This window comes from Mesoplodon mirus, assembly GCF_964341445.2.
Source record: "Mesoplodon mirus genome assembly, chromosome: 6".
Classification (NCBI taxonomy): domain Eukaryota; kingdom Metazoa; phylum Chordata; class Mammalia; order Artiodactyla; family Ziphiidae; genus Mesoplodon; species Mesoplodon mirus.
This window is the reverse complement of record NC_138982.1, coordinates 81692569-81720364: the sequence shown is the minus strand read 5'-3', so window position 1 is coordinate 81720364 and position 27796 is coordinate 81692569. Positions and strand designations below refer to the sequence as shown.

The 27796-nt window shown below is 37.9% G+C and overlaps 1 protein-coding gene across 1 annotated transcript; it reads left to right on the top strand.

Moving 5' to 3' along the window:
- The first annotated feature begins 253 nt into the window (after positions 1-253).
- Positions 254-26605, top strand: TIMMDC1 (translocase of inner mitochondrial membrane domain containing 1). The gene is made up of 7 exons (XM_082625709.1): positions 254-680; positions 3324-3489; positions 6327-6415; positions 6847-6914; positions 18024-18102; positions 21325-21435; positions 23745-26605. Exons 1-7 carry the CDS (start codon positions 487-489, stop codon positions 23893-23895), a joined length of 858 nt encoding a protein of 285 aa, XP_082481835.1. The 5' UTR covers positions 254-486; the 3' UTR covers positions 23896-26605.
- Positions 26606-27796: the final 1191 nt, after the last annotated feature.

The window sequence follows — 27796 nt, the reverse complement described above, 5'->3', positions numbered from 1 at the left end:
CTTTAGCTTCCCAACACTGCCGAACACATCTCGCCACCTGCAAACTGCCCAACTCTGCCGTTTTCTTGGCGCAGGAAGACCAGGAACATGACGCCAGAGGCGGGGCCAGAGGGCGCTGAGCGTGTCTATTCGCCGCCACCTCACTTCCGGCGGGCCAACCCCGCACAGCAGAGGTCCTTCCCGCCTCCAACCGGAAGTGTGTTCGGCTCCGGCTCCGCCTTTGCTCCTGTTTTGGCCTTTGCCCTCGTTGGGGCGGGACTTCCTGTCTCATGTGTTCAAGGGCCTCCAAAGTGAGGCTTGGCCCTGAGGGCAAGTCTGTCAGGCGGTGTGGCAGTGGCTACGGCCGCGAGTTAGCTCGGGCCTAGTGTACGGGTACTTGTCCACTCCTTCTTGCAGTTAGCCTCGCTCTTCTCCCACGGCGCCTCCGGGAGGCCTTGGCGCCCTGAGCGCCCAAGCGAGTGTCTGTCGGCAGGTTCGTAGAGGGCCATGGAGGTGCGGCCGCCGGCGCCACGGAGCTTCCTCTGCAGGGTGCTGAGTCCTTTCCCTCGGGTCTTTGCTGCCGAAGCTGTGGCCGCCGATCCCAAGGCTCTTGTGGAGGACCAGAAGCTGCCTTCCTACGTCCCAGAACCCCAATACCCGGAATCCGGATGGGACCGCCTCCGAGAGCTGTTTGTCAAAGAGTAAAAGTGCCTACTGTCTGTGGGGAGGGGCTCGAAGGAGGTGACCTGCTGCCTGGGTCATCTAGGGCGAAGGACCCCAGGGTGGTGGGATTTATTTTTGTGGGATTTGGGGTTCTAATATTTGTATTCCAAGTTTGTATCCTACCTTTGCCGTTTGGTAGTTCTATTGGTTGACAGGCCGGTTTTCAGATGGTAAGGGTGAGACTAACTGAAAGTCAGAGCTTTTAGGGGTTTTAGGGACTCTAGTCTTAGCGTAATCCCCCGATTTTACAGATTAGAAGAATTGAACCAAGCTACTTAGTGATCCTAGAACCAACATCTGCAGGACTCCACTCCAGTATTCTTTTTCATGTTTCACTTGATCCCAAATTTTCATGAACAGCAGCCCTCCTCCTCGCCATAAAAGTGGAGGTTGGAGAGATAACAGAGAGTTGTAAAATTTTTATTCTGCCAAATAGGGAATATATAAAAAAATAGTAGCAACTGTTGTCTCATCAGTTTATAAAAGAAAAAATATTAGCTGGATTCACAAATAAGGATGTTTCACAATAAAGAATAAATAAGTCTTTAAGCTAACTTTAATGGAAACCTCAGGATAATTAGTTAATTTCATCATTTTTTTAAATTCACATACTGGTGAAAAGTTAGCCCTCTTATGAAGTACTTTACCATATACTACACTGTTGTCAAGTGGATAAATTAACATTTAAGTTTTATTATGTTGCTGAGATAGGGCAGGGGAACTGGTGGAACTGTATTTAATTACTTTATTTAGTTTCATCATCTCATTTTAAAGATATCGAGGCCGCCCTTCTCATTGGTCGTTCCAAAATTTGAGATACCTGTGAACGATCCTGTGTAGTACACAACAGAAAAGTGTTATTTTGATCAGCTTTATAAACAACAGAATGATGAGCTGAAAGAAATTTGGAAGATAATTTAGTGTGACTTTCATTCTCCCATGTCATGGGTGAGGAAACCTAGGTTCAGAGCGATTGTTTTCTGGCTGCAGGTCACTTAGCAGTGGATGACAGAACCAGAACCACAACCCCATTGCTGTTACTTATAGTCCAGGTCCTTTCCACCACTATGCCTTGTTTGTTCACCGTTCCTTAGCTCTTAGGGCCAATCATGTAACTTCTTAGAGCCTCTGTCTATAAAATGAAGAAAAATGTCACCTATGTCATGGAATTTTTCAGAGGATGAGAAAGAGGAAAGCGTATTGCATTTCCTGGCTTGCTAAATCTTAAGCTCTTTTACATTTACTCTTTTCTGAGTTCTACCAGTTTTTATGTAAATGTTGTTTTTGGTCCTTATTCATTATAAAAGATAAAATATAAAGTTCAGCTTATAGCAGTTTTTCCTCTTGATATAGGAATTATTTTCCTAAGAGATTTTATTTAGGTTTCTCTCTTGTGTATGCAGGAACTATAAAAACGTACTGATTCTGATTTCAGAAATGTAGTGGTTGTTATTGGCAATTAGAATTAAACACTTGTACAACCTCTGAAGAAAGCAAGTTAGTACTGTAAAAAATTAACATTTAGGGCTTCCCTGGTGGCGCAGTGGTTGAGAGTCCGCCTGCCGATGCAGGGGACGCGGGTTAGTGCCCCAGTCCAGGAAGATCCCACATGCTGCAGAGCGGCTGGGCCCATGAGCCATGGCCGCTGAGCCTGCGCATCTGGAGCCTGTGCTCCGCAACGGGAGAGGCCACAACAGTGAGAGGCCCGCGTACCGCAAAAAAAACCCAAACAAACAAACAAACAAAATTAACATTTAGTAGTTTACTTATGTAGGGGGGCCATCATTTATAGTAACTGAACACTTACAAACTTAGCTGTTTCTTAGAGCAATTTCCAGAGGACATCTTGGAAGCTCCAGTACGGGTTCTGGTTTCTTATGCTTTTGAGAGTAATAGATTGGATGAAATGGTAGTTTTTCCCTGTTATTTTAGGTTTGTCTGTGTTGCCCACTGCATAGTGAGCTTTCTTATTCAATGGTCTTTAATAGTACAGGCCCATCTGAGCATGACATAAAAATTAAATATTCAGAAAGATAGTTGTGATTTTTTTTTTTTTACATCTAGGAATTCATTCTGGCATATGTTGTCCTAAAATCTCATAAGCTCATGTAATTTCCAAAAGTTATCTAAAAATTCAAAAAGGGAAATATTGATCTGTACATCCAGTTCACAAATTCTTTCTGTTTACAGGGATATAGTAGAGCTGTAATAGTCATCAAATAAAATAACGTTAAAAAACAAGCTTTTTATTGGAGTATAGTATGTACCTAGAAAAATGTACATAAGTATACCAGTCAGTGACTTTTCACAAAGCAAACGTAGCTGTGTACGCAGCCCCAAGACTGTTAACAGCATCCCAGAATCTCCCCCTGGTGCCCCTTCCCTGTCACTGTCTTCCCAAGAATAACCACTAGCTTAATTTCTGAAAGCATAGATTAGTTTTGGCTGAGATTTGAGCTACTTGTAATAAAATTATTTAATTCATCAGAAGATTTAACTGGTTTTGCCCATCATGAAAAGTGTAGCCCTTTTAGCATTTGAAGTAATTCTGATCATACTGTCTTTTGGAGAGCAGTATGCATAAACTAATCCCAAACAACACTGTCTTTTTGATGTTTTAGTGAACAGCAGAGAACGTCAAAAGAACTTCAGGGTATTTACAAGGCGGCAATTTCAGCAGGCGTCATCGGCTGGGCATATGGGGGGATACCAGCTTTTATTCATGCTAAACAGCACTATATTGAGCAGAACCAAGCAGAAATTTACCACAACCAGCTTGATGCAGTGGTATGTACTGGTGTTCTCATAGTATTTGGGGGCATGCCAATTTAGCTGTTCCTTTCACACTTAGTCATCTAGTTAGGTGGTAGGGTTGGGAAGGTTTAGGAAACAAAGTCTGTACTTGACAACAATGCAAGTACTAATGCTAAAGTGCATACACGAGCCTCGTCAGACCACTTTTCTTCAGAATTGATCACCACTTATGGCTCTACTTTCTGAAATATATTTCTACCCCCGTGCTAAATCATCAAGGCTCAGCTGTAGCATATTTATCCTATTCGCAAAGCCTCCTGCAGTACACTAGCTCACACTAAAACAATAATTAACACTTAGAGCTTTATAGTTTGTAGAGTGCTAACTCATTTGTTATATCTTAGCTCCGCACATCAATTCTACTGTATTAGTGAGGAAGTTACAGCTCAGAAATTTTTGTTTTTTGAAGCTTTTTTTTTTTGAAATTGTGTCAGACTTAAAAGTTGCAAAAGTAGTACCAGTGTCCCACCGTATCCAAGGGGGATTGGGATCCAAGGACTCCTGCGAATACCAAAACCCGAAAATGCTCAAGTCTTTTGTATAAAAAGGCACAGTACCATAGACCCCCCCCATATCCATGATTCCACATCCTCAGGTTCCAAATCTGAGGATACAGAGGGCTGACTATACAAAGAATTCCTGTATACCTTTCGGTCAGATTCTCCAAATGTTAAAATTTTATGACATTTGCTTTCTTATTCTCTCTCTGTATAAGACGTACTATTATCTTTTTGTGAACTGCTTGGGAGTAAGTTATAGACACGTGAGTGCTTCAGCCTGCATTTCCTAAAAACAAAGACATTTTCTTACATAACCACAATATGATTATGCAGAGCGAGACGTTAACACAGAGTACTGTTATCTTACCTATGGACTTTATGTAATTTTGCTAGTTGTCCCACTAATATAATTTATTTTAAAAGTAAACAATTCATTAAAAAAATTTTTTTCTGGTCCGGGATCTAATACTGGATCAGGTGTTGCATTTGCATGTCATGCCTCTCTAGTCAGTCTCCTTTAATCTGGAACAAGTTTTCTGTTGTTCTTTGACTTTCATGACTTTGATATTTTTTAAGACTATGGTCCATTTATGTTAGAGAATGTCCCTCAACTTGGTTGTTTGCTGTTTTCTTGTGATTAGATTTCACTTATGTGTTTTTGCAGGAATACCCTAGAACTGATGTTGTATTCCTCAGTAGGTAAGGATAAGAAGCACAAGATATCTATTTGTCCCTCACCTGGTGATGCTTACTTTAGTCACTTAGTTAAGATGGTCCCTGCCAGGTTTATCCACTGTAAAATTACTATTTTTTTCTCTTTGTAATTCATAAGTGTCTTATGAATACTTATTAGCTACTTTGAGACGATGCCAATATCCTATTTTTCATCAAATTTCTACCCTCTAGTTTTAGTATTCGATGCTGATTCTTGCCTAAAGCAGTTATGACTGTGGTGGTTGCCAAATGGCCATTTTCTAATTCCATCATTCCATTTATATTTATTGGTTAGTATTCTGCTGTAAGGAAGAGCTTTCACTTTCCCTCTATTTATTTATTTGTCCATTTATCTATTTATAATTTATTTATTCAATGTGGACTCATGGATTCTTATTTTATTCTGTAGTTTTATAATCCATTATTATCATCATTTATTTTGATACTCAAATTGGCCTGGATTTGGACCATTGGAGCCCCTTAAAGCTAGCTCCTGTGTCCTTTTGATATGTCCCCATTACTCTTTGAGCACGCCTTTACTTTCTAAAAGGCACAGCAAGGTGTTTCTGGTCCATCTTTTACTTTTTAAGCACCAGCCCTGGCATAAGCCCATTTCACCAAAGACATATAGTTTCTTTTAAAATGGTATTTAAAAACCAAGTTCTAGTGCTAGGTATGCTCACTGTTACTGAGGTATCATGGCTTCTAGGCTCTAGGCAGATAGAGTTAGGAAATGTGTATGTGTATGTATGTGTGTGTGACTTATATACAGATTCATGCACATTTCTATATCTGTTTCTATACTTACCCATTTATTAAAAGCCATGAGTTCGCACTGATAACTTTCAGAGAGGTTTTGATTTGCCCAATATCATATAGTAGTTAAGACTACACTTAGAGTTTCTGTCACATTCTTTAAAAATCTTGGCTTTACCCTCTCAATATTATGCCAGACTTGCTTCATTGTGGTCTAGTGAAAATGAGTTGCGGAAACAGACAACCTAATTTCCAGTTCTGACTTGATTCCTTATTGGCTGAGGAAAACTTCTTCTCTATGTTTTAGTTAAAACTAAAACACCTGCTTGAAGAAAATGTTGTAAAGATTAAGTGAGGTAATATGTTAACAATTTTTACATAGAAGGTGGTCAGTAAAGATTGTTTTTTTTCCTTCCTTTCCTCCTTTCCTGCACATCTGTGTAACTTTAATCCTTACCCTTTACAGTATACTCTGTGCTGCTTCTTTATTTTGTGTTTTTCTTTTCCCCACAATTTCTTGAAAAAAAGTATGTCTAATACTGATTTTATGTCTGTCATAGTGTTTGTCATATAGATTCTTAGTTGCTACTTAATTGATGGATTACTTGTTTGACACTGCATCTCTTAGTTCCTTTTACACCTCCTGATAGAATATGATGCACATGGCATTTTCACTTAAGTTTCAGTACTTAAAGAATGATATTTCTAGACATTTTCCTATTGTTTCTGTGTGTTTAGGTGTCCCTACTTAATGCCTAGCTGACATTCCTCCACCACATTTTTAAAATAGGGAAAGTGTCAGGGTGTCTCAGAACCTCACAGCCTTTTTATTAACTTTAGCAATCTGCACATCGTGCTGCCACACGAGGCTTCATCCGGTACGGCTGGCGCTGGAGTTGGAGAACGGCCATGTTTGTGACTATATTCAAGTAAGTTCTCTGAATTGTGATGAACGGTCTTGGGTATTCTTTTAGGAGCACATTTTTTGAGCAGTGGAATTATAAAATTTGAACGCCCATATAAAAGTGATTCATGATACCTTTTTCTTAAGAACTTTTATCTATTTACCTAAAAGATTGGTTCAGTTGTACTTTTGTATGCATGGATGAAGGTCTGCCAACTAATATCAAAATAGATACCGGGTTGCTAAGTCAGAGGAACTGCAGAACTCTTCTTTATGTTCTGTTGCTTATTGGCATATTAGCAATCTGAAACATACTGAAGGAGCCTAGACTAGCACCAGGGATTGACATAGTAGGCTCTTCTAAACTAATACGTATCACTTTAGTGAAAGTTACAGTCAAGAAGGTAAATGAGATATGCTTTAAATTATGTTTTCCTCCTCCTCCCTTCTTCTCAGTACAGTGAACACTGGTCTAAATGTGTACCGAAATAAAAATGCCCTAAGCCATTTTGTCATTGCAGGAGGTAAGACATTTTTGTTTTGTTTACATTTTTCAATCTCAAATATGGTTTAGGAAATATGTAAGGACTTACAAGTCATGACTACTGAATTCTTTGGTTGGCTTCTCATCACATCTCATTCAACATTCATGCAAAATGTATGGAAAACGTTGTGCTTGGTCCTTGGTGTACTTGTTGAACAAAACAGATAAGGTCTTTGCCTTCATTGAGTTTTATCATCTAATGTGGATGGGAAAAAACACGTTGCTATGATAGAAAGTAACAAATAGGTGGGGCAGTGGGATCTAATGTGGACAGGGTGATCGAGAAGACCTTTCTTCTTTTTTTTTTTTAAACATCTTTATTGGAGTATAATTGTTTTACAATGGTGTGTTAGTTTCTGCTGTATAACAAAGTAAATCAGCTATACATATACATACATCCCCATATCTCCTCCCTCTTGCCTCTCCCTCCCACCCTCCCTATCCCCATCCCTCTAGGTGGATGCAAAGCACCGAGCTGATCTCGCTGTGCTATGCGGCTGCTTCCCACTAGCTAGCTATTTTACATTTGGTAGTGTATATATGTCCATGCCACTCTCACTTCGTCCCAGCTTACCCTTCCCCCTCCCCGTGTCCTCAAGTCCATTCTCTATGTCTGTGTCTTTTTTTTTTTTTTTTTTTTTTTTTTTTTTTTTTTTGCTGTACGCGGGCCTCTCACTGCTGTGGCCTCTCCCGTTGCGGAGCACAGGCTCCGGACACACAGGCTCCGCGGCCATGGCTCGCGGGCCCAGCCGCTCCGCGGCATGTGGGATCTTCCGGGATCGGGGCACGAACCCGTGTCCCCTGCATCGGCAGGCGGACTCTCAACCACTGCGCCACCAGGGAAGCCCTATGTCTGTGTCTTTATTCCTGTCCTGCCCCTAGGTTCTTCAGAACCTTTTTTTTTTTTTTTAGATTACATATATATGTGTTAGTATATGGTATTTGTTTTTCTCTTTCTGACTTACTTCACTCTGTATGACAGTTTCTAGGTCCATCCACCTCACTACAAATAACTCAATTTCGTTTCTTTTTATGGCTGAATAATACTCCATTGTATATATGTGCCGCATCTTCTTTATCCATTCATCTGTCGGTGGACACTTAGGTTGCTTCCATGTCCTGGCTATTGTAAATAGAGCTGCAGTGAACATTGTGGTACATGACTCTTTGAATTATGGTTTTCTCAAGGTATATGCCCAGTAGTGGGATTGCTGGGTTGTATGGTAGTTCTATTTTTAGTTTTTTAAGGAACCTCCATACTGTTCTCCATAGTGGCTGTATCAATTTACATTCCCACCAACAGTGCAAGAGTGTTCCCTTTTCTCCACACCCTCTCCAGCATTTATTGTTTGTAGATTTTTTGATGATGGCCATTCTGACTGGTGTGAGGTGATACCTCATTGTAGTTTTGATTTGCATTTCTCTAATGATTAGTGATGTTGAGCATCCTTTCATGTGTTTTTTGGCAATCTGTATATCTTCTTTGGAGAGATGTTTATTTAGGTCTCTGCCCATTTTTGGATTGGGTTTTTTGTTTTTTTCATATTGAGCTGCATGAGCTGTTTATATATTTTGGAGATTAATCCTTAGTCTGTTGATTCATTTGCAAATATTTTCTCCCATTCTGAGGGTTGTCTTTTCGTCTTGTTTTTGGTTTCCTTTGCTGTGCAAAAACTTTTAAGTTTCATTAGGTCCTATTTGTTTATTTTTGTTTTTATTTCCATTTCTCTAGGAGATGGGTCAAAAAGGATCTTCCTGTGATTTATGTCATGGAGTGTTCTGCCTATGTTTTCCCCAAAGAGTTTTATAGTGTCTGGCCTTACATTTAGGTCTTTAATCCATTTTGAGTTTATTTTTGTGTATGGTGTTAGGGAGTGTTCTAATTTCATTCTTTTATGTGTAGCTGTCCAGTTTTCCCAGCACCACTTACTGAAGAGGCTGCCTTTTCTCCACTGTATATTCTTACCTCCTTTATCAAAGATAAGGTGACCATATGTGTGTGAGTTTATCTCTGGGCTTTCTATCCTGTTCCACTGATCCATATTTCTGTTTTTGTGCCAGTACCATACTGGAGAAGACCTTTCTAAGGAGGTGACATTTAAGCTGATAACCTGAAGAATCGAAAGGAGCAAGGCTTGCAACGAAGAGTAGCCTAGGCAGGGAGAACGTCAAGGGTGAAGGCTCTAAGGTTTCTCAAATGCAGGATAATATGACTGGAACATAGTGAATAAGGGAAAGAATGGCTTGAAATCAGATTGGTAAGGTGAAGTAGAAAGGAGCCAGATTTTTCATGGTAAGAGATTGGATTTTATTTTAAAGTTCTCTGCCTCTGGTAGATAATGCCCTCTTTAAAATGAATGTTTAAAAAGAAAAAAAAAGTATTGAACATTTTCATTACACTTCCAGTACAAATCCAGTACAATTCCAGAAATGTAAATGAAGTTAACTGCGTATACATGCAGACACTCACTAATTTATGTACATTCTCTCACATACAAAAACATATATATACTGCACATAACAGTTTTTTACTTTTTATTTGGAAATAACTTCAAGCTTATGGAAAGTTGCAAAAATAAAATACAAGGAACACCATGAGCAATACCCTTTAGTACTGATATTAGTTATTGTTAACATTTTTTTTTTTTTACTCCACCCCCACCCGGCTGCACAGCTTGCAGGATCTTAGTTCCCTGATCAGGGAATGAACCTGGACCCTCGGTAGTGAAAGCACAGAGTCCTAACCACTGGACCGCCAGGGAATTCCCAGTTATTATTAACATTTTAGCCCGTTTGCTTTATCACTTGTGCTCTCTTTTATTTTGGGTGCACTCTCTCTTTCTCTATGTATACATACACAGGCAAACGCACATATACGTAATTTGAGCTTAATGTTTTAATGAAAACATTAAAAAATATAAAACTAGAAATAGGCATTAATAGCATTGTAGCAGCTAGAACTTGCCTGGTTTTAACTTGTGAACATTTTTACATGGATATTCTGTAGGCTCAAGTGCCTATATCCAAACCAAACTCTTGTCTTTCTGCCCCTACTTGCAAATTTACTCCTGTTATATGTTCTCTGTCATCTGTTAAATTCCAAAATTGGAAATCAGTTAATGATGTGGCTCTGCCCTTTATTTCCCCTTTCCAGACTTCTAGTTCTATCAATCTTTTTTTTAATAAAAAATTTATTTATTTTATTTATTTATTTTTGGCTGCGTTGGGTCTTCGTTGCTGTGTGCGTGTTTTCTCTAGTTGTGAGTGGGCTTCGTTGCGGTGGCTTCTCTTGTTGAGGAGCATGGGTTCTAGGTGTGTGGGCATCAGTAGTTGTGGCACGCGGGCTCAATAGTTGTGGCTCGCGGGCTCTAGAGCACAGGCTCAGTGGTTGTGGCACACAGGCTTAGTTGCTCCACGGCATGTGGGATCTTCCCGGACCAGGGATTGAACCTGTGTCCCCTGCGTTGGCAGGCTGATTCTTAACCACTGTGCCACCAGGGAAGCCCTAGTTCTATCAGTCTTATTCCTTAAATATATATGGACTCTCTCACCTCCTCTTTGTTCCCACTGCTACTACAGGTCTTCCCTGTTTCTAATCTTGGTTTGCTTCACCTCTACTGTTATCTGACTTTTTTGAAATATGAATAAGATTTTAACACTTCTCTGCTTCAGATTGTTCCATAGTTTCCCATCACTCTAATGTCGATTCTTGACCTGACCTCCATGCACCACTCTTGCCCAAAACTTATAATCTACTTGGATTTCTCAAACCCAGCCTATTCTTGCCTTACAAGAATGCTTGCTTGAATCCACCTTCCAACTCCCACAACTAATTTCATTCAGCTCTATACTTAACCTGTCTTTCAAGTTTCACTTCATCTGTCAGCTTCAGCTTCCCTGGAGGGTTCTCCTAGCTCACATTTTCCTATCTTAGGTACCTTTCCCCTGTGTTCTCATAGTTCACTGTAAACAGTTTTATCAAAGCATTTATAACACTATGTTGTAGCTGTTTACTTGTTTTGCTTCCCCACTAGACGACTTACTTGAATTCAGAGAAAGTGTTTGCCTTTTATTTCACAATTGTTTAACATATAGCAGGGTAGAATGAAGGTTTCTTGATTGAATGTAAATATTAGTAAAATAAAAATAGAAAAATATATCTGATACAATATATATTTTTATCTCAAACCAGCAAGCAACATTAAAATTAATGGTATAATACTAATTTATCCTGAAGTCAGACTCAGGTAAGGATGTCTTCCCTCACCACTATTATTTGGCATTGGTCTGGACATTCATAAAAGTATATTCAACATCTAGAATGCCTTAGTAAGGAGCTTGGCAAATCCTCTCCCTCAAAAGTAATAATAAAACTGGACAAAATTATCAAAAGCAACCATTTAAAGATTCTGAGAATTGACCAGAGGCACACAACAAATTGAGAAGCATTTATTCAAGAATTTCTACTGAATCTCAGTGAGAACAGTGGGAGTAGTCTGTAATGTTTCAGCTTGGGGCTGCTTCCACTTCCTAACACCCAGCTGCATGATGTAGAAGTTCCACAAGGGCAGGGCAGGCTGGGAGGAACAACACTTCTGCTGTTTGAGGTGACTGACTTGATATGGAGCAGAGCACAGAAAATTCCATGCCTAAGGGTGGTGCTGAAAACAATAGCAAACAGTTAGGGAAGGACAGTTGTTTGGGGCAAGCAATAGACTGGCAGATGAGGCAGAATCTTACCCGGGATGTCCAGGGAACAAGAAAGCCAAAGAGGACTTCAGTAAGATCTTACTAATCCCTGGAACTCCAGAAAGTTACCTGTATATGTAAGCACACTCAGGAGAGACTGGTAAGGGCCCTAGCAAGCTACTTATCTTTGGTTAATTGTGAGGCCTCAAGAACACAGAAAGTAAAAGCCAGAAAGGATTTATAAACTGCCTAAACCTTGAGTGCATTCTTCAAGCCACAGACAGATCCACTGACAAAAGGTAGCAGCCGGGCTTCCCTGGTGGCACAGTGGTTGAGAGTCCGCCTGCCGATGCAGGGGACACGGGTTCGTGCCCCGGTCCGGGAAGATCCCACATGCCACGGAGCGTCTGGGCCCGTGAGCCATGGCCGCTGAGCCCACGCATCCGGAGCCTGTGCTCCGTGACGGGAGAGGCCACAACAGTGAGAGGCCCACGTACCGCTAAAAAAAAAAAAAAGTAGCAGCACTACTGGCTTAAGATGTGTAATCACAACCTCTGACAAATCATTGACTGACTACCAAGCTGGTATGATTCCTAGAAAGCCAGGCATAAAAATAAAAACTGAGCAGAGACTTCTGTGGCTGCACTCTACAAAAACAACAACAGCAAAAAACAAAGGCTCCATAGAATTGGTACAGGCAAATCACTACATAAGCAAAGAACCACAGCCATGCCCCTGGGTAGGGAGATGTTCCAACTCCAGTGTTGCTATAATTTATTACCTGAAATGCCTGGTTTTCAAAAACAACAAAAATGTCACATTGATCTACAAAAACAGGAGACTTAAAAAAAAGCAGTCACTGGGTATGTCTCTGACAGAGGCCATCTATTGGACATAGCAAACAAAAGACTTCAAGCCATTTTAAAAGAATTAAATAAAAGTGTGATGACAATTACCATATAGAAAATATCAATAAAGATAGAAATTATTCAAAAAAGAATCAAATGAATATTCTGGAGTTGATAAATAGAATAATGGAAATTAAAAATTCACTGGAGAGGAGGCACTCAACAGCCAGTTTGAGAGAGCATAAGAGAATCAGTGATCTTGAAGATAGATCAATATAGCTTGTCTTTTATCAAGGACAGAATTTTTAAAAATGAAGACAAATGAACAGAGCCTCAGAGATCTATGGGACACAATCAAGAATACTAACACATGGATAATGGAGAGGAAAGAAAGAAAAGGGAAGAAAAGGTATTTTAGGAAATTATGACCACAGACTTCCCAAATTTGATGAAAAACATTAATCTACACATCCAAGAATCTCAACGAGCTCCAAGAAGAATCAACATGAACAGATTCACACTTAGACACATAATAGTTACACTGTTGAAAGATAGAGAAAAGTCATGAAAGCAACAAGATAAAAACAACTCATATTGGAATACCCAATAAAATTAACAGCTGACTTCTCATCAGAACAGTGGAAGCCAGAATACAGTAGAATGACTAAGTGCTGAAAGGAATAAACTGTCAATCAGTAATTCTGTATCTAGCAAACCATCCTACAAAATTGAAGGCAAAAGACGTTGGCAGATGAACAAAGAATTCATTGCTAGCAGACCCGCCTTACAAAAACATTAAAGGAAGTTCTTCAGGCTGAAAGGAAGTGATATCAGATGGTAACTTGATTCTACATGAAGAGCATTGATAAAGGTAATTATATAAGTAATTCTTGAAGGCAGTATAAATATATATTTTCTTCTCTTAACTGATCTAAAAAAGTTACATAATAATAAAATTGAAGTGTTGGGCATATAACATTTAAAGCTATATATTATAGCACAAAAGAGGGGGGAGGAATGGACTTAATTGGAGCAATGAAATGACACCAAATAGTTACTTGGCTCCACAGGAAGAAATGAAAATTACTAGAAATGGTAAATACATAGGTTAATATGAAAGAGTTTGTGAATCTATTGTTTCCACTTTCTTTTCTTAACTGTTTTTACCCTTAATGTCATTAAAATACATATGGTTGTGTAAAATAATAATAATAACATTGTATTGTTTTTAAACATGCATAACATAAATGACAATAATAGCACAAAGCAGGGAGAGGAGTGGAGCTGTATTAGAACAATGTTTCTACATTTTACTGGAATTAGTACTGATCTGAAGTAGAGTGTGATAAGATGCATAGTATAATCCCTAAAGCAAATAATAAAATATCAACTTTAAAAAATAGTAACAAGGTCAAAAAGGAATTAGATAATATAGAAAACAAATAGCAAAATGGCAGATCTAAATCTAACCATATCAATAAAAACATTAAAACATGAATGGATTAAACATTCCAATCAGTAGGGATTGTCCAACAGTATTTTAAAAAGGATCCAACTATATGCTGTCTGCAAGAGACATATTTTAGGTTTAAAGGAACAAATTAGTTGAACATAAAAAGATGGACAAAGATATACTGTGCAAACAGTAAGAAAAAGAGCTTGAGTGACTATACTAGTATCAGACAAAATAGACTTTAAGACAAAAGTGCTAGAAGACAAAGAAGGACATTTTATAATGTTAAAAGGGACAATCCACCAAGAAGATACAACATTTAGAAACATACGCATCTAACAACAGAGCTCCAAAATACATGAAGCAAACACTTTGAATTGAGGAGAGAAATAGACAATCAGTTGCTGGAGACTTTTACAGTAGCTGGAGACTTTAATACTCCACTTTTAATAATGGATAGAACAACTAGAGGGAAAATCAACAAGGATATAGAAGACGTGAACACTTATCTATCTACATGACACAGTAACATCTCTAGAACACTCCACCCAGCAATAGCAGAATTTTCAGTCTTTTCAAGTGCACAGGGGACATTCTCTAAGCTAGACCATATGCAAGGCTATAAAACAAGTCTCAATAAATTTAAAAGGATTGAAATCTCACAAAGTATGTTCTCTGTCCTCAATGGAATTTAAACTAAAAAGAAATTGGGGGAAAATCACAAATATTTGGAAATTAAACAGCACATTCATAAGTAAACCATAAACCAAAGAGTAATCACAAGGTAAATTTAAAATATTTTGAGCTGAATGAAAATGAAAGCACATTATATTAAAATTTATGAGGTGCAGGGACTTCCCTGGTGGCCCAGTGTTAAGACTCCACACATCCAATTCAGGGGGTGCAGTTTTGATCCCTGGTCAGGGAACTAAGATCTCACATGCCGCAGTGTGGAAAAAAAAAAAGTTATGAGGTGTAGTCAAATTAAAATAAGAAAGATCTCATATGAATAATCTAAGCTTCCACCTTTAAAAACTAGAAAATGAAGAGCAAAATAAACCTAAAGTAAGAAGGCAGAAGGAAATAATAGAATTAGAATGACACTCAGTGAAATCAAGAGAAAAATCAATGAAACCAGAAGTTGGTTCTTTGAAAAGAGCAACAAAATAGACAATCCTTTAGCAAGACTGACCACAGGGGGAAAAAAAAAAGATACAAATTACCAAAATTTGCTCAAGAAGAAATAGAAAATCCCTATAGCCCTATAACAAATTGATAAACTAAATATTTAATTAAAATCTTTTCACAACGAAAAGTCCAGGACCAGATGGTTTCCCTGGCTATTAATATTATCCTAATACCAAAGCCAGATAAAGATAGACAACTAAACTACAGATCACTATCCCTCAAGAGTATATACACAAAAATCCTTAACAAAATATTAGTAACCAAATCCAGCAACGAATAAAGATTATACACCATGACCAAGTGGAACTTATTTAAGGAATTCAAGGTTAGTTTGAAAACACATTTGACAAAAGTCCAACATTCATGATAAAAACTCTCAACAAACTAGGATTAAAAGGGACCTTCTTTAACTTGATAAAAGATTATCTGTGAACAACAGCTAACATCATATTTAATGGTGAAAGACTGAATGATTTCCTTAAGATTGAGAACAAGACAAGTAGATGAATACACTTGTATTTAGCATTATACTGGAGACTTTAGCCAGTGCATTCAGGCAAGAAAAATAAACTAAAAACATCCAGATTGAAAAAGACTGTTCACAGAAATATGGTCCTGTGTAACAAAGAGTGTGACTCCATTTTTTATGTTTGGCTTCTGGCAGCTTCTAAACCCTACCACTCCTCCTCCACCACCACCCTTTTGAAATAAATTTATTTATTTATTTATTTTTGGCTGCGTTGAGTCTTCGTTGCTGCACGTGGGCTTTCTCTGGTTGCGGCAAGCAGAGGCTACTCTTCATTGCAGTGCGTGGGCTTCTCATTGTGGCTTCTCTTTTGTGGAGCACGGGCTCTTGGCGTCTGGGGTCAGTAGTTGTGGCACACAGGCTTAGTTGCTCCGAGGCATGTAGGATCTTCTCAGACCAGAGCTCAAGCCTGTGTCCCCTGCATTGGCAGGCAGATTCTCAACCACTGCGCCACGAGGGAAGCCCCTGACCCCCTTTTTAATAAACAGTTTTTTAGAGCAGTTTAGGTTCACAGCAAAATTGGACAGAAGATAAAATATTTGCCATATACTTCCTCCCTGCTGCATACACATAGTCTCTCCGGCTATTAACATCCCACACCAGAGTGGTACATTTGTTACAATTGAAGAACCTAAATTGATAACATCATCACCCAAAGTCCTGTTTACCTTAGGGTTCACACTTGGTGTTTTACATTCTATGGGTTTGGGGAAATGTATAATTACATATGTCCACCATTATGGTATCATAAAAAGTATTTTCCCCCCTAAAAATCTGTGCTCTGCCTATTGATCCCCATGCTCCACTCTCAACCCCTGGCAAGCATTGATCTTTTTAACTATCTCCATAGTTTTGCCTTTTCCAAAATGTTGTATAGTTGGAATCATACAATATGTAGCTTTTTTGGATTGGCTTCTTTTATTTAATAATATTGCATTTAAGATTCCTCCATGTCTTTTCATGAGTTGATCACTCATTTCTATTTAGCGATTGATAGCTCATTTCTGTTTAGCACTGAATAATGTTCTATTGTCTGGATGTATGACAGTTTATTTTTCCATCACCTGTTGAGGACATCTTGGTTGCCTCCATGTTTTGATGATTATGAACACAGTTGCTATGAACACCTGTGTGCAGGTATTTATAGACAAAAGTTTTCAACTCTTGTGTCATTGCTGGATGGTATAGTAAGAGTATGTTAGTTTTATAAGAAACTACCAGTCTTACAAAGTAACTTTACCATTCTGCGTTCCCACCAGGAATGAATGCAAGTTTCCATTGCTTCATATCCTCACCAGCATTTGATGTTGTCAGTGTTCCAGAGTTTGGCTATTCTAATAGGTTTTTTAAAAATATTTTGTTTGGAAAAGAAGCCTAGAAAAAAAGACCAAATTTTTTGCTGTCTCTGGATAATGGAATTAAAGGTGATTTTTGTTCTTGTTAATTTAAAAACTTAGAAAAGATGGGGACTTCCTTGGCGGTCCAGCGGTTAAGACTCCGCACTTCCAATGTAGGGGGCGTGGGTTTTGATCCCTGGTCGGGGAACTATGATCCCACATGCTGTGCAGCACAGCCAAAAAAAAAAAAAAAAAAAGTTAAAGAATTGGATAACTGGGTATGCTGGATGCTCTAAATGCATAGTCTATAAAATAAAATAATAATAATAATAGGATATTACAAACAACTTCATATCATCACTTGAAAAAATTTTTTAAATTTAGAAAACTTAAAACAATGAATATGTAGTACTTAAATAAGAACTATAAACCTCAAATGTTAATTTTAAAATTGTTGCCACCTGAAGTGTCATTCGTTGTGTTGTACGTAGTGAAAGAGGAAAATGAATGGACATCTTGGGTGTACAGTCTTAGTGGGAAGGAAAGAGGACCTATGCCCCGGCCACCAGGTGGCGTTGTAGGCCAACTGCCCACTTGCAGGCCTGCTTGAGAGGTGTAGCGTAGCAGTACAGAAAGGTGAGGCTGGGGGAGGACATGAACTGCAGGGGCTAGTGAAGGTTTTGTTATTTATTTGAGGAAAACTTTCCTTAAAGAAGGAACAAATGAAAGAGGTGGAAGTGAAGAAATAAAGGTTTTTAAGGCGAGGTTGGCAAAAATGAAGCAGAATGAGAAGAGGCTGGGTCCACAGAACCGACTGAGCAGTTCTGTTTGTAAAAGGAACGTTTCTTCATTTGAACCTGCAGAGTGGATGAGAAGCTGGCTGTATTGGCATTTTAGATTCAGGAAATCTAGGTTGTGGTGGTATATTAATGTTGGGTTCAAAAAGCTTACTTGGAGATTTATGTCCTTATGGAGGAACATTTTTAAATGGAACTCTGGTGTTTAAAGATGATTTAATTTTGCCCTTTGTTTGTTTCTTTTAAAATAGCTATCACTGGAAGTCTTTTTAGAATAAACTTAGGCCTGCATGGCTTGGTAGCTGGTGGAATAATTGGAGCCTTGTTGGGGTAAGTGTTAACATGATTTGATTCTAAATTAATATAATTTCATTAATGCCTTCTCTGTTAAAAATTGCAATCATTTCTAAAGAACAAATTTAATACTTAGAGCCTATAAACGGTCTCTAGTCTTGTATTAGCAGTAGCTTTGACTGTCCAATTCTGATTGTACCCCAGTTGTTGGTTTTACTTCTAGTTTTCACTGGATAAAAACTGTTTAAATATCTCTAACACCTGAAACTATTTGAGGTTTGAGCAAGGTACTTATAAGCAGCAGGAAAAAGGAATAAGAAACAGTTAACAAGCACATTCTATAAAAAAATTTGGGGTTAGATTTTGTTTGTATAGTTTAATAAACTTTAAGAATTTTCTTCTCCAACTTTTTACTTTGAAACATTTCAAACCTGTAGAAAACATGAGTGAATTGAACATTGAACACCCATATAACCCTTTACTTAGATTCACCAGTTGTTAACATTTTTCCATATTTCTTTTCTACCTCTCTGTTTATGTGTGGGACATGTGTATATTTCCTTTTCTATTTTTTTTTCTTTGGGTTAAACCATTTAAAGTATTTTAGACCTCATAATTCTTCAGCCCTAAATACATCAGCATGTATTTCCCAGGATGAAGAACATTCTTCAATGATATCACAGTACAATTATCACAATAAATAATTTAGCATTGATTGATTGAATACTATTTAAGATAGGGTCCATATTCAAAATTCCTCAGTTATTACAATAATGCCATATATATATAATTTTTTAAAATCCAAGATCTAATTGTTGCATTTCATTGTTATGTCTCTTTAGATTCCTTTAAGCTAAAACAGTTCCACTGCCTTTTTTTCGCCCAGAATATTTCTCAATTTTGTTTGATTATCCCCTCATGATTAGATTTAGGTTTAATGTTTTCACCAAGAATACAACATAGGTGAGGTTGTGTCCTTCTCAGTGTATCACATCAAGAGACATATTATGTCACCCATTGTAAGTGATGTTAACTTGGTGTATTAGTTTTCTGTTGCTGTGTAACAAATCACTACAAACTCAGAAGCTTCAAACACCACGCATTTATTATATGGGGTTGGTCCAAAAGTTTGATCAGATTTTTCCATAACATCTTACAGAAAAATGCAAACGAACGTTTTGGCCAACCCAATATCACTTTTCTGTATGTCAGAAATCTGCATAGGCTCAGATGGGTTCTCTGCTTAGTATTTCAGAAGGCCAAAATCAAAGTGTTGGCCAGGCAGGTTCTTACCTGGAGGCTCTGTGGGAAGAATTTGTTTCTATAAAATTCAGGTTGTTGACAGAACCCTGTGGCTGTATGCCTGAAGTCCCCGTTTCCTGGCTGGCTGTCTGTCAGGCACCACCTTGTTCCTAGAGACATCCACATTCCTTCTCACGTGCCCCCTCCATGTTCAAACCAGCAACCAGTATGTTGAATCCTTCTCATACTTCTAATCTCTCTGACTTCCATTCTGCCACCAACTGGAAAAAACTCTCTCCTTGCAGAGGGTTCACCCAGATAATCTCTTTTTTGATTAACTCAAATTCAACTGATCAGTAACCTTAATTACATCTGTAAAATCCATTTTGCCATGTAACATTTAATCATGGGCATAATATTTCATCATTTATTCATAGTTGAGAAATTAGGGCAGGAAATTTGGGGGGCTATTTTAGAATTCTGCCTGCCACATTTGGTATCTACTAAATTTCTCCACTGCAAGGGTATCTTTTTCCCATTGTGCTTAATAAGGAATCTGTGGGGTGAGACTGTGTAAATAGTCTGTTCTCCAGATGTCTTTCTTCTGGTGGTTTCAATGATCCATTGATGATCCCTAATGTAATCAGTTATGTAAAAGTTGCAAAATGTTGATTTGCTAGTTCTGTCATTTCTGCTTTTATTAGTTGGCATTTATCTGAATAGAAGAGTTCTTTCTCCCTTACCCTCCCTTTTTCTAACCCCCCTTTGAGGAGGAAACACTGTAACTTTATGGATTCTTTTTTTTTTAATTAAAAAATTGTTTTAAAATTCAACATATTATAATCTATTGCTGATGTTTTTGTTGTATTGTTAATATACCAGCTTGGTTTGAAGGGGAAAATTGCTGAAATTAGCTGCAAAAATATTTTTTTATTGAGGTAAAAAAAACACATAACATAAAAATTACCATCTTAACCACTTTTAAGTGTACAGTTCAGTACTGTTAACTGTATTCACATTGTTGTGCAACAGATCTCTAGAACTTTTTCATCTTGCAAAACTGAAACTCTGTGCCCATTAAACACTAATTCTCCCTTCTCCCACCCCACAGCCTCTGGCAACCTCCTTTCTACTTTCTGTTTCTGTGATTTTGACTACTCTAGGTGCTTCTTATTAGTGGAATCATATAATATTTTTCCTTTTGTAACTGGCCTGTTTCGCTTAGCATAATGTCCTGAAGGTTTATCCATGTTGCAGCATGTGACAGGATCTTCCTTTTTGGACTGCATAATATTCAATTGTATATACAGTACCACATTTTCTTTATCCATTCATCGTCAATGAACATTTCCCCTTAGCAAAAATAATTTTTAAAATGTGGTTACAACTTAAGTTGTATCCAGAAGGAATTTAAGTTGTGTCAGAGTCAAAAACTCCTTCTCTCTGAAAACATGAACCAAACCCTCTTCATTACTGTAATAATTATCTAAATCAGTTTCTCAGTGAGTAACTGTTGGCATTCTGGGTGAGACAGTTGTGCCAGACTCTTGAATTTTAGGATGTTTTGGCGGCTTCAGCCCCAAAAGCCAGTAGCATCCTTCCCTCAATACCCCCCACATTTCTTGTCCCTTAAGGGGCTCTGGCACCATTCCTGGTATTAATTTCATTTCTGAGAAACCTTCAGTATAAAGCTATTCACTAGAATTTGTCATAAATATATTTTTTCCTGGTTTATTTATCATTCATGATAAAAATCAGAGCCAATTTATAGACCTCTTGTTTTTATACCAGTTAAATTTAGGAAGTTGCAATGATTGTTTTTCCTATTGTTCAGACCAGGAAGGAAATTATCTTAATACTTTTTTATTTGACAAGGACACTTTAATTATCAGACGTTCCTGTACCTGTCAGTGAGCAAGTGGCTCGTTTGGTGCTGCTCACGCCTTAGCAGAGACGCTCATGTTCCACGTGGTTAACAGCTCTTTCTCCTAAGCATTCCCTCTGCCTCCCCCTCAGCACTCCTATAGGAAGCCTGTTGATGGCACTTCAGAAGTACTGTGGTGAGACAGTTCAGGAGAGAAAACAGAAGGATCGAAAAGCACTCCAGGAGCTGAAACTGGAAGAGCGGTAAGGAGCATCTTAAGACCGGGGTGGAGGGGGGTGGTGTCTGGCTTTCCTATCCGTGGACAGTGGTGCCCTCTGAAATAAGTACTCTAAATTGCCGCTCAATTCAAAGAATTTCTGTTTACTGAGTCCTTCACCTGGCACCTTACCTGGCCTTTTAATCTTTTTAATTAAGGAGAATGGAAAACTGAAAGACACTAATTGAGAATCTTTCCTTAGATACATTTTTTTTAAGTTAAAATGTTGTAAATCTCATTTGGTTGCATATTTTTTCTTTTCCTATGTTTCTGACTGCATAGGAAATTACCTAAAGGAAATAAACAGCAATGAGTGAGCTTTACTTGGCTTTATTTAAAAGATGATATCCTTGTTTACACATACATCTATGAACAATACAGAGCAGGTTAGGCCTCCACATTCAAAGATTCTACTTCTTGCTGTGGACGCAATAGGCATTAGGTAGATATAGTGGCTGTTCATGGACTAGATGCCACTGAGAAGGATACAGACTATCACCTGTTTATCTAGTCACTCCTTGGGGTCCAGCAATAGCAGACTTCATGCTAATTCTTTTCAAGATCATCATAATAGGCTGTCATCTAGCACTTTGGTACAAATGATTCTCATGGTTCTGCTTCCTGGCCACTAAGATGACATCTGCTGCTGCTACTTTGGTAGTTTGGTAGATAAGCAGTCTTCTTTTCCCCATGTTTTTATTTGAAACTTCCATTTGTGCTACACACACACACACACACACACACACACACACACACACGGAAATTCTTAATATCTGTAGATCTGTTGTCCAAGGACAGGTGCTATAGGAGAAAAAGCATTGATTTTAGAGCCAATGAAACCTTGAAAACAAACCTTAAATTCCAGCTAGACTATTGATTAATTCTGTGACCATAGATGTTTTCCTTAACTTCAAGCCCTCAGTTTTCTCAACTGTTCTAAGGGCAGAATCACACCACAGTGTTCAACATATGTTTGTTTTGTTCTGTCTTCTCCATAGTAAGAAGGTGAGTGAGATATGCAGCTCTCCAGGTTCTAGGATAAAGTACTTAAAATTCTGAATGCCAAAATATTATTTGATATTATGGAGAGTTAAAAGCATGAAAGCATTAGCTTATTTCTAGCCCTTTAGGTGTCCTAAGAGACTTCTTTTTTAAAAAGGAATCTTTGAGAAAGGAGTTGGAAAAGTAAGGAAAACATCTGGTAATTTGAATCTGATATAGGAAGTTATAGAAGAATTAACATTTGGAAAAATATGAACAAATAATAATTGTATTCCAATCAGAAAAAAAGGAAACCAGAAAAAAAAAACTAGAGAAGTTGGTCAGTTATTTAGAGATGGAAAACCTCAAGAATGGGTAAAAACAACTGGAATTATAGAAATGAAAGAATATTTTGGCAGAAGGAAATAGTGTCAGAAGTGTATAGGTTATTTATATATATACACATATATAATATATATGTGGTATTTCTGAGGACAGTTAATAAATAGTTAAGAACCTTTTATATGTCTGCGTCTTTGCTGGAAAATAACTACAGTATAGAGAAATCAACAAAGTGAGAATCTAGAAAATTGACATAGTGAGCAGAAAATACAGAACATTGGCTGTATTTTCCATAGAGCTATGAAAGAAGGTATGAGAAGATAAGAAGAGTTGATAAGATAAGAGTTGATAAGATAAGAAGATAAGAGAAGAGTTGAGAAGAAAGTCATAGGTGACCCTGATAATCACATAAAGACAGGAAGACACTAATACTTGACTTGGAGAAAGAACTGATCTGTTATTTGGAGTTAAAATTTGGATTTTTTAACTCCTAGTAAATATACGTCTGTAGCGTTGCCCTATATGACTTTTCCGTACTGAGATTACCAATGTTATAACCTTTGTGCATGTCCCACAAGGTCTGTCAACAGAGAGTTTAACAGAGTGGCAGGGTGTTTCACATCCCCTCTGGGCCCTGAGGGCAAGAGGACAGATTGGTTTTGAGGCTCACACCTTAGCTCAGGGTGCTTCAGCAACTGCATGTCACCCCTTCCAGAACTCTGGAATATCTTAAGGATCAGAGCTACTGCCCTGGCAATATCCACGTTAGTAATGTGAGACTCCTAGCTGGCTTGTAAGTGGAACAGGTTAGGAGAGAGAAGAAAGTCATTGTATTTGAAGTGCAAGGAGCAATGTTTGCTCACAAGTTGTAAGGGAGTATAAGACAAACACTATCTTTCTAAAAAAAATTCTCTCTAAAAACCAGAGAAATAGAGCAGTACTTGATATATCCTTCTTGTTCTTTGATCACAGGAAAGCCAGACTACACTTTACTGAGCTCCTCCCTGAAGAAATTGAAAGTAATTTACAGAAAAATCGATCCAAGGCCGATGCTAAGAAAATTGAAGCCCTGCTAAATCTTCCTAGAAACCCTTCGTCAGCAGATAAACAAGACAAAGACTGAACATGCTCTGGACTTAAAACTCATTGGAGAGTTGAAAGCTGTGTTGCTATGTCCACTGAACGCCAGTTAATTGGGCTGCTGACAGATGTAAGCACTGGCATCTGTAGTGTCAGTGACTTGCTTACTTTTTTTCTTAACCAAGAATTGGGCTATTGTACTCCTACTTTACTCATCCTTAAATTTAAGTATGTACTTTTATCTACATTGATTGATCTATATATTTGACATTATATCTATATTGATTGATCAATATAGATTTCTTTTCCCTGGATTATACAACAGTAAATTAAGATTTCCCAAAAGATTAAAGTTGAATTGTACAGGTTGTAAATTTATTCTTGTAGCCCTTTAAAAGAGTACTGTAGGGATCACTAGGAAGGAGAGGAAGGAACCAGGTAAGGCAAATGGTCTGTGAAACCCTTGCGCCCTTGAGTCCTAGAAACAGTAAGGACCTAAATGTGTAGTCATGTTTGGTTCTGTCTTAATAAAAATCTAAGATGGTTCTTGTGCCATTTGAAATAATATAAAACTTAACAAAAAGGAAGTAGATAAGCATTATTAAAGAAACAACCCGACCTTGTTTCCTCTCTCAGTAATGCTGACAAAGTATCTCTGCTATAGTATACAAGAGTTACTCAGAATAGATACACTGTCTCTACACGCCAGGAGCTTGCTGCCTGAGAAGGAGGCTGCCCTGCAGATTATAACTTTTACTCAGTGAGAGGTGAGAATGACTGAATTGAGTGTACTGAGAGGAAAAAACTGCTAGTGCTTTGTTTTGGGGTTAGACCTCTTGGTTCCTACTCTGAAAATACTATTGTTCACGTGAGCAGGGTTTGTGAAGCAGCCTACAGTAGGCGCTAAAGCCGTGGGCTCTGGAGGCAGAACTGGCTTGGAATCTCAGCCCTGGAGCTTCGCAGCCATGTGACCTGCAGCCAAGCCATTTTACTTTAAGTCAAGTTTTCTCATCTGTCAAATGAAACAGTATCTACCTCAGAATGAGTATTAAATGAAACGATGTGTGAAAAACATAGCACAATGCCGTGGCACACAGGGCATTATCTAACAACAGGTATTAGCAGTTAAAAGGATACGCACCAGCACATTTTCACCATGATTTACATATTACTGCCACACTCCCAAAAGCATGTTTTTCTTAATTATCCCATTCATAAATTCCTGATAAATTGGTACTTAGTCAATCTGTTTATTGTTCTATTCACGACCACATTGAGATTAAATCCTTCAACTTACAAAATTAGATGGTTTTAAAATAATTTTATTCATATCACAAAAATATCAATAAAATTAAAAAATACTACTTGAAAAAATAGTAACACATTTATTAAATGTAATAAGCAATAAGTTACTATAATTTATTTAAAGTACAAGTAAGCTGTCTCTTAGGTTTGTACTGTTTTGTGGTTACTTCTAGAGGTCTCCTTTTGATCATGTCCAAGGATTATGAATCTTAACTAAATGTGGCAATTCCTGGTGTGGTTTTTTTTTTTGGTTGATGTTTGTTTAAATTCTTATGATTTTGTTCTGTGAGCAACCATTTAAAAGTGTACCTCTGTTCCTTAGACTATATAGAGTAATCTAGCCCCTTTACAGCTACCAAAATTCAACGTTTTAAATCCAGCCCCACTTGAGAAACTTGGTCAACTTGCTGTGCAACTCCAGATTTTCAAATGAGAATGTCTGATTGCCCCAGGTTAAGTCACGTCCACTCCTGGTCCAATGAGCATGGAAGGCAATTTCAGAGAAAGAGGAGTCATGAGTTAAGTAATGTAGGAACAGCAGTTGGCCACTTCTTTCTTTTCAATTCTCTGCTGATGTCAGAGGGATCCAGAAATACCATGGAGGAAAAGCCACTTTAGGGATGTAAGGAAGCCCTATGGAATGCTATTTTCATTACTTCAATCACTTTTTGCTAAAGACAGCTTACTCTTTAGTACATACATAAAACCTATCTCATTTTAAATGAGAACCTTCTCATAAAGATTTTACAAATGAGATTAAAATAGCATAAAGTCATTTAAGGAGAGTATCAGTCCAATGTGAACTAAACAAATCACTCTCCAACCTTACTATTGCTTTGAGGTGTAAGTAGGTCCCCTACATACCAACATTCAAGTTGTGAACTGTTTTTTTTTTAATTTAACTAAAATTAATTTTTAATTCCCTTATATGTCTTTGAAGTAACAAAATAGATATGCCAATTTTTATTACAAAAATGAACTTATGAAGCTGTTTTCATTTGCAGTTACTTTCTAGAACAAGTTATTGATTAGTTCATAATTTAATTGTTCATAATTCATAAATTTTAAATAGAAAAAAGTTTGTGTGTGTCTTGTACACATGCACAACTTTTGCTAAATCTTTTCTTAGAGAAGTTTGCATTTTCCTCCTTAACAGTTTATTGGTTGTGTCAGTCTTAACCACAGAGCTTAGCAGTGTGTATTAAGTATTTTGCTATGCCCTTGTTCTCTAATACAATATTTACTTTGGCTTACCAACTTTTTTCCAAGGAATTATCAAGAAGCATTCATCTGGGCTTTTCATAGTATTGATTTATTTTTTAGTTGCTCCTATTAAAAGAAAAAAAACCAGTTCAACAAAATCTATTCTTGTTTGACCTATGATCTGGTAAATTTGATTTACTTTACAAAACAAAAAATAAAGTCATTCTGTTTGCACTTACTAACAAGTTGCGAACTTTTGAAGATGCGAACATGTGTTCACATGTCCAATCACGTAAGTTAGTTCAGGTGTCTGGCATACATTGTCATGTGCGTGCATCGTTATGCTTTTGTGTACTTTACAGTACTGTATAGAGTACAGTAGTAACAATATCTTCACTTCAAGCCCAGCATGTCCGGAAGCAAGCATAAAATCAGCGGTATATAGCCGCTGTGTTAGTCGGGTACCTAGGCTAACTTTGTTGGACTTATAAACAAACTGGACTTATGAACACGCTCTCAGAATGGAACTCATTCGTATGTAGGGGACTTACTGTATAAGTCATTCATTCTACCTGTCAGAGGAAATTAGTTTTAGATGGATCTACTTCCTCCTGAACCTAGTAGAGAAGTGGGAGAACAACAAAGGAGAGCACAATGAAAATGTGCTGGCTAAACACCAGTAATATTTCCATTATCCTCATCTAGGTGTACATACACCATACTTCCCACACATTAACATTAGATTGCTTTTAACAACATAACATCCTTTTCCATTCCTTCATCAGATCAAGTCTCTGAAATTGACCTGATTGAGATACTGGATAAATTCTGTTTCCAGAAGCACTTTGACTGATGTGTGTGTGTGTGTGTGTGTGTGTGTACACACACATACCAGTTAATAGCACAAAGCTGGATTGATGAAGGAAAAGAGCACCAGAGCCAGGAAATCTGGGTTCTGGCCCTGGCCTTTACAATTCAAGTCACCTTCCAGGCCTTCGATGTCCTTGTCATTAGTAAGAGTATTCACTAATGTCTCTTCCAGGCCTAAAGAATTCTGTGTTTCCAAATCCTTGGTCAGGGTCACCGGAGCTACTTCTGTCCCCATCATACTCCTCTAGTCACTTTCAGCAAAGCCACTGGAATGAAGAGGCTCCTAGAGAACAGATACATGAAGGTCGAGGTGGGATAATCCTGGCCATTTGAGGAAGCTCCAAGAAGAGGTCGGTCTCGGATGGAGGTGGGACCTGAAGAAAACATTAAAAAATTTTTATATTTTTTATCACAAGGGTATTCCCAGTGAGGTAACATTGTAGATATTAATCTTGATGGCTAAAGAACATAAAGGCAAGTCTAAATTATGGGAGAATTTAGGACAAGTCTGACAATTTTTACTAGATGAAATATCAGGCAAATATTAAGCACCAGCTATCACCAAC